The sequence below is a fragment of the Dasypus novemcinctus genome, chromosome 5, assembly GCF_030445035.2.
Source record: "Dasypus novemcinctus isolate mDasNov1 chromosome 5, mDasNov1.1.hap2, whole genome shotgun sequence".
NCBI lineage: Eukaryota > Metazoa > Chordata > Mammalia > Cingulata > Dasypodidae > Dasypus > Dasypus novemcinctus.
The window spans coordinates 19694171-19707870 of NC_080677.1; the positions used below are offsets into that span (position 1 = coordinate 19694171).

General features: G+C 40.4%; 1 protein-coding gene across 4 annotated transcripts in view; it reads left to right on the forward strand.

The window, feature by feature from the left end:
* Window positions 1–7445, forward strand: part of VPS41 (VPS41 subunit of HOPS complex) — a 247119-nt gene extending 239674 nt beyond the window's left edge. For all 4 annotated transcript variants that reach the window (XM_058296762.2, XM_058296764.1, XM_058296761.1 and 1 more), the window contains 4 exons: window positions 3923–4022; window positions 4129–4173; window positions 5741–5820; window positions 6392–7445. In XM_058296762.2, the coding sequence (XP_058152745.1) occupies window positions 3923–4022; window positions 4129–4173; window positions 5741–5820; window positions 6392–6472 (306 nt within the window). In that variant the 3' untranslated portion in view covers window positions 6473–7445. The remainder of the gene's footprint in view (window positions 1–3922; window positions 4023–4128; window positions 4174–5740; window positions 5821–6391) is intronic.
* The last annotated feature ends 6255 nt before the right edge of the window (window positions 7446–13700 follow it).

A 13700-nucleotide genomic window follows, 5' to 3' on the forward strand; every position in this document is an offset into this window, starting at 1 on the left:
CATTTGATTGGGTGTTAAATTTGTTAATAAAGGCTAAGATTTTAAGAGCTCAGGCATAGTAGTCATGCTTAACTTGGACAACAGTCTATAAACTGGAAACGTATTTTCCTAAACCATAGAAACTAGATTTCTGGGTACATAACAAACTGAGCTGAATACCTCTCCTCCTGTTTTTTGTTTCGTTTTGCTTTTTAATGATGCTTAGTTTCTTAGTTGCTAAAACAATTACTATACAATGGGTTGGCTTAATAAAAGGATTTTTGGCTCACAGGTTCGGAGGCCAGAAGACTTGCTTCTTCCAGGTAGCATGTGTGTTCATATACACACATACACAGATCATTTAAATTATAAAATCTATGGAGAACATAAATAAATTAGACACAAGTGAAAGAGAGAATTTAAAAACTGGTGGATAGATCTGATGAAGTCACTCAGAATGCAGCACAGAGCCATTAAGAGATAGGACAAATAAAAAAAAGGGGGGGGGGTAGTTAACAGAGACAAGGAAGTTAGAATAAGAATATCCTCGGCAAAAGAGTCCAAACGCGCATGCAGAAAGAGTAATAAAATAGCCAATTTCATTCCTAGGTTTTCCCAGGGGATGGAAACCAGGCCAGCAGAAAGATCTGTACAAGAAGGTGTTTTGTAGCTTTATCCTTCATGGCCTGAACTGGAACCAGCCTTGATGCCCCCAACAGGAGGCTCTTCCTCAGGCTTCTGTCGCAGGTGGACGCTGCATCTCGGGCCCGCACAGTCCATTGCAGGCAGGAAGATGAGAGAAGCAGAGCTTTTCTCTAAAGAGGCTTTGCTCTTTCATTTGGGAAGGAATGCCTTCTCAGGTGCAGCGTTTATCCCACAGACCAGATCATGCTGCATGGACCCCACCCAGCTGCATATTTTATTTGGACACCCACTAAACGCAGTTGGAGCTATGTTCGTAAAGGAGGAGGAACTAGATTTTGGATACGCAAATAGTAGTGTCGAGTGTCCAGCACAGGTGGAGTGCGAAGAAAGCGTCAGCTTATCTGTAACATTTTCTAAAATAAATAGATTTGGGTCACATGGCAAAATATTAATGAATTTGTTAGTCCTAGGTGGCAGGGACTTGGGTATTTATTATACTTTGTCCTCTGTATATTTGACATATTTATTTTAAAAAGGAAAATAGCACAAAGTAGGAAGATAATACTCAGAATGTAACTAGCAGTGATTTGATGCCATCAGGTCTTAAAAACCTGGATGACAAAAGAGAGGGCATGGGCTCTTTATGAGTAAATAACATAATATTTGCACAGATGAAAGGAGACGGGTAGAAGGTCGGGAAGACAGGCTAGATGAGATAACCTTGGAAGTCATGAGTGCGAAGGTCAGAAAGGTGTGAAGATGCCTTCCTCTAGGTGGCTTTCATTCATCAGTGTCTCAGTAAAGGCGTTCATGGGAAATGTGAACTTTTTGAAGAGGTATCAGTGACAAAACAGCACGTTTTTCGTTAGTCTCTAATGTAGTTGATACTAAGAAACTATCGTCAATATAGTGCTTAGTCATATATCTGATATTGAAAATAATGCCTTTATAACATAACAGTGCATTATAATCTTGTACCATCTTTGATTGCCTTCAGATTATTACAGATGTTATAGATTAAGCAATTATCTAAAGGTAATGCTCTTATCTTTTTAAATACTTGCCTGGCATCATGTAAATTTGTTCCAATTTTGAAGCCTTGGATTTTGACCAGATGGAGTAGAAAGTAGCATAGGAAGCCGTTCTGTGTCCTTTCCCTTCTCCTGGCTGTTTGCCTCCGAATACTGACATTTTTCCTAGAAAACACTTTCTGCCAGCAGTTAAATTGTATCTCTTTAGAGAAATGAAATCCTGCTAAGATAGTTCTTTCTTAGGTTGCATTTTTTGCTTTTGCTTTTTCAGTTTGCAGACACGGTGGCTCTGTCTAGACTGCCAGGCTCACCCTTCCTGCTGTATTATTCATGCAGTGGACCTGAAACTCCCACCCAGGGTCGGAGCCAATTCTTGTTAAACCGTTTTACCAGAGATGCTGTGATTGATCCTTCTTCTTTTAAGTTTTCCATATTGATATTGGAGGCTGACCTGCTTTATAAGTCTGCTTATAAATTTTCCTAAAGTTTACTGACATGAATATTTCTCTCTAGATTTTTTTTCTAACTGTATTTTTTTTCCTGTTCTCCCTGTATTGTTTAATGACATCCATTAAATTTTACTTTCTTTTTAAAATGAATCTAAAAATTCAGTTTTCAGTAGAAAACGTTAAAGAACAAAACTGTACTGGGGAGACTTCTGAATGAATCTAGAAATAGTAAAATCATATAATTCTTGCTCATGCATACTAGAAATGTATAATACACAGAACTTTAATCTGGACATCAGTTCTATTTTCCTGAATACCTGTCTTCATATAATTAGGCAGGAAAGGCCTCTGGCAGCATCTACCCTAAGACAGTGTTCTTTGGGAATTTTCAGAGGAACACGTGTTATAGACAGTTAGGGATGGAGGAACTCAGTTGGATATTCCCTTACTTCCATTCCTGTTGCATGAATTGAAAACCCTATGAAAGCAAAAAAGTTGAGAGACTTCAGTATGAAGATAGCCAAAATGCACCTTTCTCTGCTAGTGGGACTTGGTATGACCCACAGCCACTTCTCAATATGCTTCTCAGGTCCTCCTTGACCACAGAACTGGACCTAGTGAGGCAGCGATGTCTTGGTTACATGAGTGTCCATGTAAATCCCATGCAGTCGACCATAATTACACCTAACCAGACTCACAGGGCCAGAGGGGAAAGCCGTGGGCCAGCACTAGGGCCTCGTGGTCATCAGGTGAGGAGTTTCTACTTTCGAACGCAGCAGTGAGCTCTGATATAAAATGACGTCTGGCTTTACAAGAGCTTTCCTCAATTTCCTACCAAAATACCTAAGGAAAACTAGAAAAGGGTCAAAATTCACACCATAGCCAATGGAACTAATTTGACAGGTAATACGAGTTGCGTCTCCGAGCTGTGCCCATTTGCGTAAAAGTAGATGGGAAGCGTTTGACACCACTGTGCCCCTGGTTCTGAGAAACAAATCGGCATCATCCCGAAACGGGCAGTCGTCTCTCAACTGTAAGCATCCTGACTGCTGAGACTGCTGGATTATTGTTACCTCTAGATAGAGCAGTCAGAGCGAAGAAAAATCATAAAACAAAAAATTAAACGGACACACAGGAAAAAATGCATTTAGAAGTAAAAAGCACAATACTGGGATGAATAACAAAATGAATCTTGTAACAGAATGTTAATATTTTTGTTATCATTCACCACATTTAAGGGATAATTTAGTCCAGGAGCACTTCACACCCTGCATTCCTAGCACTTTGCCGAATGGTTTGGATTGGATTTGGAAGGAAACAGAAAACAGATTACACCTTAGAGGGTATTTAGGACAAAATGGTATCTGTTTAGTTTGTCCCACTATGCTAAACCTAGTGCCTGGTATGTGATATGGATCTAATACATATTTATGCAGTAAATAGTTTAACTATAAAATAAAGAGATGATTTTGAAAAGAATTGGAGGTTGGAATGAGCAGGTCCTGTAGGAGCCAAACTCTGCCAGAAAGAATCTGTATTAGGAAGCTCTATGAAATAACAATTGGTTAAATAGGACTACTTAATATAGGGCCTTCTTTGCCAGGCTCTGGAGTTTGTATTTGATTTTATACATGCTATAGGAGCCACTTTTCTTAAGGGAAAAAAAGCAGAGAGATGAGTGAGTGAATCAGTGGCCTGGAGGATACAGGGTACTGCAGGCAGGGAACCAGTCAGTGCGTCTTTGAAGTATTTCAAGTGCACCAATTTTCTGAATCCCCATTAAGAGGACGGCTTTTCTTTTAAAAATGTGTGCATTAGATTCTGCTTCGTGAAGGCTGCAAGAAGATTCTCGTTGCCGACTCTTTGTCCTTACTGAGAAAAATGCACCGAACTCAAATGAAAGGCGTCCTGGTCGATGGTGGGTAAAATTGAAATAATCATATTCAGACCATTTGCCCTGCTTTGAAAAGAGACAGAGCAAATAGAATCCTTTTTTGATTTCAAGTCTTTCTATTTCCTTGCAGAGGAAAACATCTGTGAATCATGCCTTTCTCCTATTCTTCCATCAGGTAAGATGGTTGGGGGAGGGGGGAGGGAATCTCAAATATCTGTTGAAGATGGAATTAAAATTTTGAAATTAACCAATTGCTATTTATAAAAGTTATATCATATTCAGAATAATCAATTTTAAAGAAGAAGTTCAGCCACTTACTCTATTTAATAGGGTTCTTTAGAGCAGAGGTTCTTAAGGGCTTTTTAAAATACAGATTGTGGGCCCCACCTGCTCAGTTTTTGGTTCAGTAGGTTTGGCGTGGGGTCTCCAATGCTGCCTTTTTCTAACAAGTTCCCAAGAGATATCGAGGCTCTAGGTCCAGGAACCACACTTTGAGAATCACTGTCGAGAGTAAAACAAAAGTATCAAACATGTTTACAATCCAAAGAACTGCGCGGTGGTGTAGGAGGAACTTTGTTAAGTGCCTTTCCTTTTGCTTCAAACTTTTTCTGTCTTGTGTTTCTAGGCAGCCAAGTTATCTCACATTTCAGAGGAAACATACTTGTCCATCTAATTAGAACTATGACATTTAAAAACAGTTCTTGGTAGATAACTGTTTCTTCATCTTTAAATCAAATGTACCTTACTTAAGGATCATTATGACATGTAAAGAGAAAAATCAAATAATTTTAAATTAGAAATTAGCAAAGCCCAATTGTTTGGATGCTCAAAATACTTTTTAAATTCAACATAGAGATGCATTAGAAAGACATAGTAGGCCTATCGTTTACTTATAATTAAGGTTGTTTGGTAGGGCAGTAGAATGAGATATTGTTTCATGTAGATTCATTTTTATATGAAATAGGTTTGGATTTTTAAGTGCTTATGTTAAGAACTATAATGGGCATAGGAGAAAAAAAAAGGTGAGCTTTTATAGTGTTTTAGGCAATGATTAAGCAGTGTTTTAACAGAAAAGAACATGCACCCCACTGTATTATTGGCTTAGATTCCCAATTTAATCAGTGACGATTACCGAATCTTATCCAAAATAAGCTGACTCCTTAGAGCAGGAGCAGCTGAAGTGACACCCCCAAGCAGAGGTACAGTGAAATTCAAGATCATAGTCAGAACATAGCAGATCCAGGATTCAAACCCAGGTCTTTCTCTGAAGGCAGTGAATGTTCTTGGCAGAAGTGGTAGGTAAAGAGGAGGAAAGCATTTTTTATAAGACTACAAAATTGGTCTTAAAAAAATATACTACCTACTGCATTAACGATAGGTAGTATATAAAGTATGTGGTAGTGCGTGTATATGTGCATGTATAGGTGGACATGTACATGTACTAATTGTAATTTTTAAGAAGCAATATTGTTGCAATTGCCATGAAACTATCCCAAGTTTGTAGTTTTGATGCCTGAGATAGGCTAAGCCCATAACCTGTGAATCCCATAGCAAGGAGATTGTAAGATCTGATTTGCATTTGATGGTGTTGCCCCTCAGAAATGCTTTTGTAAATAAGCAGTCTTCCAAAGGCAGCTTATTGCTGGAAAATTCAGGTACAGCAGGACTTTCAATCAAGACTGGTACAGAAGCTCCTGGTTTGCTGGTTGCATTGAGTTTTTCTCCCTCCCCTTCGCCCCCAGATGCAGCCAAGCCCTACAGCGTGGTGGTCTTCCATTGCCGTCATATGTTCCACAAAGAATGCCTGCCGGTGCCGAGCATGGTGAGTTGACAGACAGCTTGGCAACTTGGAAATAAAGAAAAATTGATGCAATCAGAGGAAAGTGCTCAAAATTACAACCTATCATCCTTACAGATCTGTGGGTTCTCAAAATTATTATACAACTTTACATCAAGTAAGAAAAATTAATTTAGCTATTTCGCAAATGTAAAAATGTCTAGTACACTATAATAAGCCTTATAAAGGCATAATCATTTAAATGGATCCATTCAGGTGAGCTTGATGACCATGGCACTGTATAGGTGTGAGATATGGTAGAAACCCATCTGATAGGTTGTATAACTTTCTCAATCTGATTTTTATATCATGAGGCTGATAACCTTTAGTAGCAAGACATATGTTTCCCCAGGTCACATTAGACTTATTTTGCCTTGGGGTGCCATCTGAGTCACTTAGTAACAGCTGGCCTAGACTTAATCCTTTGTGAACTAGAAATTATCATCACTTCCCTCCCTAACCCCCGACTAACATTACCACAATATTTCTGAAAATTAGAGTGGAAAGAGAGGAACATACATGGCTTTTAATCCGTGATTTTTTATTACATTTTTAGAACTCCCCTACGCAGTTCTGCAACATCTGCAGTGCTAAGAACCGTGGACCAGGAAGTGCAATTTTGGAGATGAAAAAATAACTCCGTTCTGCTTGTCAGTCTCCTCCTCACCACTCGTTTTAAGACTGTGCTTTCACAACAACAGAAGTGTTTGTTGACCCCAGTGCTGATAAGAGATTTGTACATGTTTATCTTACACTCAAAAAAATAAGTTTTTTCATCTACGCCTGAGCAATCTCTCATTGCAGTTGATCAAGAAGATGGGACTTTCCCCATGCCTTGAAATATGTGGGTTCACAGTTGGCATTTCCTCATTCATTTGTTTTAGTAATGGAAACATAAGTCCAAGAATTAGAGGTGAATTTTGTGGATTGTCGTTGAAACTGTTGAGCCATGGAAGTGGAGCTTCTATCTGCAGCCTACCCACTTGGCTGGCAACAGTGCTCACATATGAGTTTGGCTTTTTAAATATGTCATCAACTGCCATTATCTTCTTAATAGACATTTAATGAAACTGTAAATTTTCACCCATTGGATAACATCTGGGAATAACCCCGTGTTCTGTGTGTCCTAACAACTGCAGGGTGTCTGGCCCTGGCAGGTAGTCAGCGTTTGCCTATTGAATGCATGTTAGCTCTTCTCATAGTGAAAGATTCACTCTGGCAGGCTAAATACCTGCAGTCAGGAGTTTCTGATTCCCTCATAAGGAATAGAAGAGAGTTTCAGCACCTTAGAGTTTGAGGGGTTTGGGTTAGTTTTTCATAGGAGGGCAGAAATGAGTGACTGCAAAATCTAAAGGTTCGTCAGGAGAAACGGGCCTGCCCCGTGCTGAAGGACAGACATAACGCCACTTCCTTTAGCCTTCTCGGGGCTTCCTTTGCCCTCATAGCACAAGAACAGATGAGAAAGGGAGAGATTTAAACTTGTGACTGTGTCTTATAGTTATTGGTGTCATCTGTCTCTGGATATATTGCCATTGTCTAATGTTTGTAAAATGTGAAAACACTCCCTCATTGTTCCTGCTTTCCAAGTTCCATAAAGAGGAGTAAGTGCAGCTCTATGCTCCTGTGTTTTTGTGGGGAGGGCTGGTTGGCTGATGTGAACTGAGCAGAGACCAAGTCTTGAGCTTCCCAGCCCATTTACATAGGTGGTATCTCATTTCATTCCCACGGCATCCTCAGGAAGAAGATACTACGTACCTGGGTTTACAGATGCAGAACCAAAATACAGGGGATGCTAAGTCAAGGTCACCCTGATGACTGCCTAACTCCAGATTTAAGAAATCATAAGGCCAAGTTAATAGGAAATGCAGTTTGTCTTTGAATCGGAGTTAAAAAGAATACGTGCTAGTGAACAATGGACATTTTCTTTTAGTTTTCAATATGGAGGAGTGGAAGTTTCTTTTGTTGATATGGTATGGAATCCTCCACCCTCCCAGTGTCTCTTTCTACTGCACTGTTTCTCAGTTTTTCTTTTTTTCCAGAGAAACCTTTCCTTCGAAAGACATCTCACAAAAAAAGTCCTATTTGAAGTACATGTAAAGCAAAGCTACTCCACTTTATCAGAGAAGAGAAATGTAGTTGCTTAGTGCTTATTTTATAGCCTCTACTTCAAGTTATTTTGTGATGGCAGTTTTATTTTGCTTTTATTTTTAGCTGAAAGGATTGTATACCAGTTTAAGCATTCATCCTTGAGAACTTTTGAGAAATCCTCAACAAGTTTTTCATTAATTTGGTTGTTATTAAATTGCTTATTTCAATACTATAGAAACAAACATTTATTGAGCAAGTAGTGTTTTAGGCACTGTTTTAAGCATTTTACTTAAATTATTTCATTAAGTCAACCTACAAACCCTGTGAAGTAGGAGACATCATCATCATCATTTCACAGATGAGAAAACTGAGACATCTAAAGGTTAAGCAACTTGTCTGAGATCAAGAAGCTAGTAAGTGGTACAGCTAGAATTCAAACCCTACAGCCAGCCTTCAGAGTTCATGACCTTAACAACTACATATTGGATCATTTTTAGTAAAAGTTCTTATTTGTCAGTGTATAGAAAACTAAATCCACTCTAGCTAGCAGAAAGAGATTTATTAGAGAGTTATCAGTGACTTACAGAATCACTGAGAGGACCAAAGAGGCAGACAATAGGGGAGCTTCCAGGAACAACTCCCAGAGCCACCCCGCCGATCTGGGCTGCCGAGAGAACTGCCAGCCCCCACACTTCACTCGGAGGAAGGCTGCCCAACAGCACTGCAAATTGTTTTTAAGTGAACATTGTATAAATAAAAATATACGCATTTCTGTTTTTCAAGTTCTTCACTCTCAGTGAACTAAGGCATATTATGTGTATACCTACATGTGTAGGAAGCGTTTCTATGTGTTAAATATTACACTAATTTATTCTGGTGTCCTCATCGAGACTCAGGCTATTAAAACTTCAATTTTGACACTAGGCAGTAACTTACACTTCCCACACACCCATTCCTGGATTCTTAGCCGATAAATCTGTTAAGAAATGCCTTCCTCTCTTCTCATGCAGTGCAGGTTTTATCTAACATCACAGATCAATGCGATATTAGTAAAGACAGGACAAGAACAGGCCCCCATACATAGCTGTTCCCCAGGCCTTTCTTTATACCGCAGCCACAATGGAGGTTCTGAAATGAGGGACGGTCATGTCTTTGCCCTTCACACCCTCAGGAATCCCTGCGCCCTGTGTGCGAAAGCGCTTTCAGTCTTTGCCTGACCTATGCAACCCACTGCATTTAACTTTGCCACTTCGTTGATATCATTCCTGAACTCCAGCAAATATGAATTGGCTTGTGCTTCTCTTTACCTTTGCACTTGCTGTTAGTCATCATCCATCAAGAGTCTGCTCAGATGTACTTCTCACACAGACCTCCACAGACTGGGAAGGAGACCTCACCCTTGTCCTCACGCAGCCCCAGGATAGAGCTGTCTCTCTCATGCTACATTGTAGTCATCTATGTGGCAAGTAAAATTTCCACAAATTCAGGAGTGCAAAAGAACACATTTTAAGTCCTGTCTTAAGGCTACATTCTACCCAGCGGATAGATGAAAGTCAGACTTTTCTTGATGAGCCCAGGGGGTCCCTTTCTTTGCTGGGTTGCCTCTAAGGTGGTGGTAGTTGGGGTGGTCTCATGCTCCAGTGTGAATAAAAAGGAAGCATCTGGCCCTCAGTTGACCTTCGTCCACCCTGGCATTGGCCGAAATGCCATCACCCCTGCTGGCCTGCCATCAGTCCTTGCTTGAACCTCCCTCCTCCCAGCCACAAACCCTCTCAGGCCACCCACCCTCTCCCAGCTCTTGAAGAGTGGAACTGTCCCATATTATGTACTGTTTTGGGTATCAGCCTTGGGTTTTGGTACTCAAAAGTCTGAGGCTTCTGCAAAACTGTTGACTGTAACTTTTTTTTTTTTTTTAAGATTTTTTTTTGTTTTAATTTCTCTCCTCTCCACCCCGCCCCCCGCCCCCAGTTGTCTCTTCTCTGTGTCCATTCGCTGTGTGTTCTTCTGTGTCTGCTTATATTCTTGTCGGCAGCACCAGGAAACTGTGTCTCTTTTTGTTGCATCATCTTGCTGTGTCAGCTCTCTGTGTATGAGGCACCACTCCTGGACAGGCGGCCCTTTCTTTCACGCTGGGCGGCTCTCCTTACAGGGAGCACCTCTTGCACGTGGGGCTCCCCTATGCAGGGGACACCCCTGCATGGCAGGGCACTCCTTGCGTGCATCAGTACTGCGCATGGACCAGCTCACCACACAGGTCAGGAGGCCCTGGGTTTGAACCTTGGACCACCCATATGATAGGTAGATGCTGTATCCGTTGAGCCAAATCTGCCTCCCTGTTGCCTGTAACTTTTAAAAAATCTGTTTTAGAACTTGAATATCAAAATCTAGCTTACCTTTTCTGCTGTATTTTCTGTCCCTACTTGCTGTCTTACTGTGAACAGGGAGCAATAGCAAAAAGCTCAAGGCGAAAAAACAACCCATCTTTGTCATTATATCAAAATATCCTGCCAAATCCATTTATATGTCTCTCTTGTACTGTGGACTGTGAGTTCAGTAAGGGCAAGGAACATACCTTGCTCATCTTTGTATCTGCAGCCTATGCTACTGTGACCCAAAATTAGGCACTCAAAAATATATGTTGAATGGAAAGAAAGGAAGCCCAGGCTTCTCCCTCTGCCTCCCCATCTCTCTTGATTGAAATAGTTAGCCTTCTATGCTATCAATTCTAAATGTCCACCTCTTTTGGTGGATGTCCTCCTCTGCAGACCCTATCATCATCTCTACTTGCTCATATTTGCTCTTTTTTGTTTGGTTGGTTTTTTATTCTTTTTTTTTTCTTTTTTTTTCATATTTGCTCTTGATCCTCCACCACCACCGTCACCCAAGTCTTACTTGTTGTCTCCCTTTTTCTGGAACAGGAATTATTTACTCTCAACTTTATCCCAGTGGAAACCTTATCTTGGAGTGTTCTTCTCTACTTCCTCATCTGTCTGTCATCCTTTCTCAGCAGCATACTCTTTTATACTCTCACTGTGATTGTCTAAGACCCAGATTCTTATGATCTAGCATCTTGATTGGTATACTCAATTCCTCCCATTTTCCTGCCTTCAACATCCTCTCTGCTCTTCTGTGTTCTTTACCCAACTACTGCATTAATCTTCCTTCCAGACTGATCCTATCAAGTTCCCAGATACTTTGCTATTCCCACTGCTTGAAGTCTCTAGTGATACATTTTCCCCATGTCTCCAATCCTTTTCTTCCTCCTCAACTTAAAGCCATCTGCCTACCCTTCAGGGTCCAACCTAATGTCTTAACATCTTCATGTCTCCTTCCCCAACATACTCTGCTTCTGACCTAAACGAGTTTGTAATCTGACCTTCCATTCCTGTGGCACAAATATAAAGCTATTTATGTGGTGTACTATCCTGTATGCATGTCTTATTTCCTCATAAAAATTGTTCTTCAAAGGAAAGAGATGTCTTAGAATTTCCAAAGGCACATTACAGAAAGGACACTCATAAAATGTCTCAATATGCAGAGAAGACCTTGTTCTCCCTCAATGTGGAGTTCTTTCCTTAGGAACAAGTGTTGGAATATGTGGCAGAAAGAGAGTAGAGGAAAACCTTGTCTGTTTGGGTAGCTTTTATGATTTACTTGATACCTGGTGACTACCTGGGTGCATGGCTTTCCATAGTTTCTATTTTTAAGTTGTGGCTTTCTAAAAATGAACCTTTCTCTTCCCTGTTAGATGATCCAGGCACAGTGATAGGATCCTTATCTTAGATACTATAAATGCCTAACTGGTTCTGTGTATTCAAATGAATTAAGCTAACCATTTTTTCCTAAATTAATCTAGCTTTCCTCCTCTATTAAACCAGACAGCTTCAGTTTTCCCTTTTGCTTTGATGTTGGCCTGTCAGTGATAAATTTTCCAAATTTTGTGAAGTGCTCTTTGATCATGTGTTTTTTTATCCAAGCCAGGACATTTTAATAGGGAGCACTATTAAAAATTGCTCCAGGACAACTGGTGAAACCAGGACTGTCCCTGGCAATCTAGGAAGTATGGCACCCCTTCTATGACTCAGTGCTAACAGTTTGCTACTACCTGTAACAGAAAGAGGAAAATGCCACTTAAGCCAAAACTGACCAGAAGTTCTGCTTTCTGAAGGAAATGGTATAATTCATACCGTGGGGGGGAGTAAATCTTTATACTGCTCGCTTCCACTTTTAGAGACTGGTGGGAGGATAGAGATACAGGTTGAAGAGGGAGAGAGGAAACATTGAAGCTTCAAAACCTCTTCAAATTCCTTGCTGCTAAACAGAGCAAGTTATTGAATCTTTAGATTAGCAGAAGTTATCCCAGACTTCTGTCTAAAGTGAGGGGAATTGAGAAGCAAGAGTTTTAGGAACTCTGCAAATGTGGGTGATCAAAGGACCTTTAAGAAAAAGAAATAATATTCAGTTTTCTGTTGCTTTGCTGCCACATCCCTTCTTCTCCCCTGGATGGTCAGTAATGTCTGCTGTGTAAACAATGTCACCTGTAGTTTTTAAGGACTTAGGAGCTGTGTTCCAGACCCCAAAGAACAGTGGGAAGTGAGGAGCAGCAGCAGGAGGCAAGGGCTGGAATCAAAAGGGAACAGGCTGTCGGAGTCACAAGTGACAAGAATATAAAAACCCTTGAATTTGCAGAAATGTCAGAAGAAGACTAGTCTTTCCAAAGAACAATTGGATAAAAGCCTTGAGCCAGTTTTATCTGTCCAGAGACCGACTGAGCCACCCAGTGTGGCTGAGGTTACGTGCTTATATTCAAATTTACGAACTGGTACTAGACTACGGAGCGCAAATTGGCTCTTCTATATTTTAGATAATTTTAGTTCAAAAACTACACGATTTTTATTCTAATCCTAACATGTATCCTGTTTTATAGACAAATAAGTTCACCCAGGTTTCCTCATGATTGTTTTATATCATGTTCTGTGTGCAAATAGTATTTATAGATGTCACAAATCTGGGTGAAAACAGTCCACAAATGAAAGAAACAAGAATGAACCTTACCTTGTCATATTTAATAAATTTGGTGAAATTTAATTGAGATGAAATACAAAATTCTGCATTTTATGCAGAAAAAAATTATTAACTGTAGAGGCTTGGTTGGGAGTTCTAATGAAAGGGAGACCTTGGGTAAAAAAACAGGAGCATTTTGCTCTGAATATAGATCTAAGCTTCAATCCCATCTCTGGTACTTAGTAAGCAACAATTTGGGCAAGTTACTTAACATTTATAAGCCTCAGTTTTCTCAAATGTAAAATGGGGTAATGATAATGGCATCTACTTTGGAGGAGCATTAAGTGAGATAAATGGTGCATCCGAAGTGCTTAATTAGGACCAGCACTTGAAAAGCAACTAGCACTTACCCAGCACTTGATAAATACCAGCTTCCGTGATCTGTGTGACCAATAGACCTCAGCCACTTCCAAGATGAGGGTAAAAAAGACCCTGCAGCTTTCAAGCTTTCATCTTGGGTGTTTGCTCTCTCTCTCTTTCGCTCTCTTGTCTCATATCACTCACTCTGGGTAAGCTGTGTTGTGAGCAGCCCTCTGGAGAGGCCCACTTGGTGAACTACTGCCACTCCCTGCCAAAAGCCATGTGAGTTTGAAACTAGCTCCTCCAGCTCCAGTCAAATCAGAGTCTATAGCCGCACCTGAACTGCATCCTCATGAGAGACCTGAGCTGGAGTCCCCCATTTAAGCTGCTACTGGATTCCTGGTCCTCAGGAA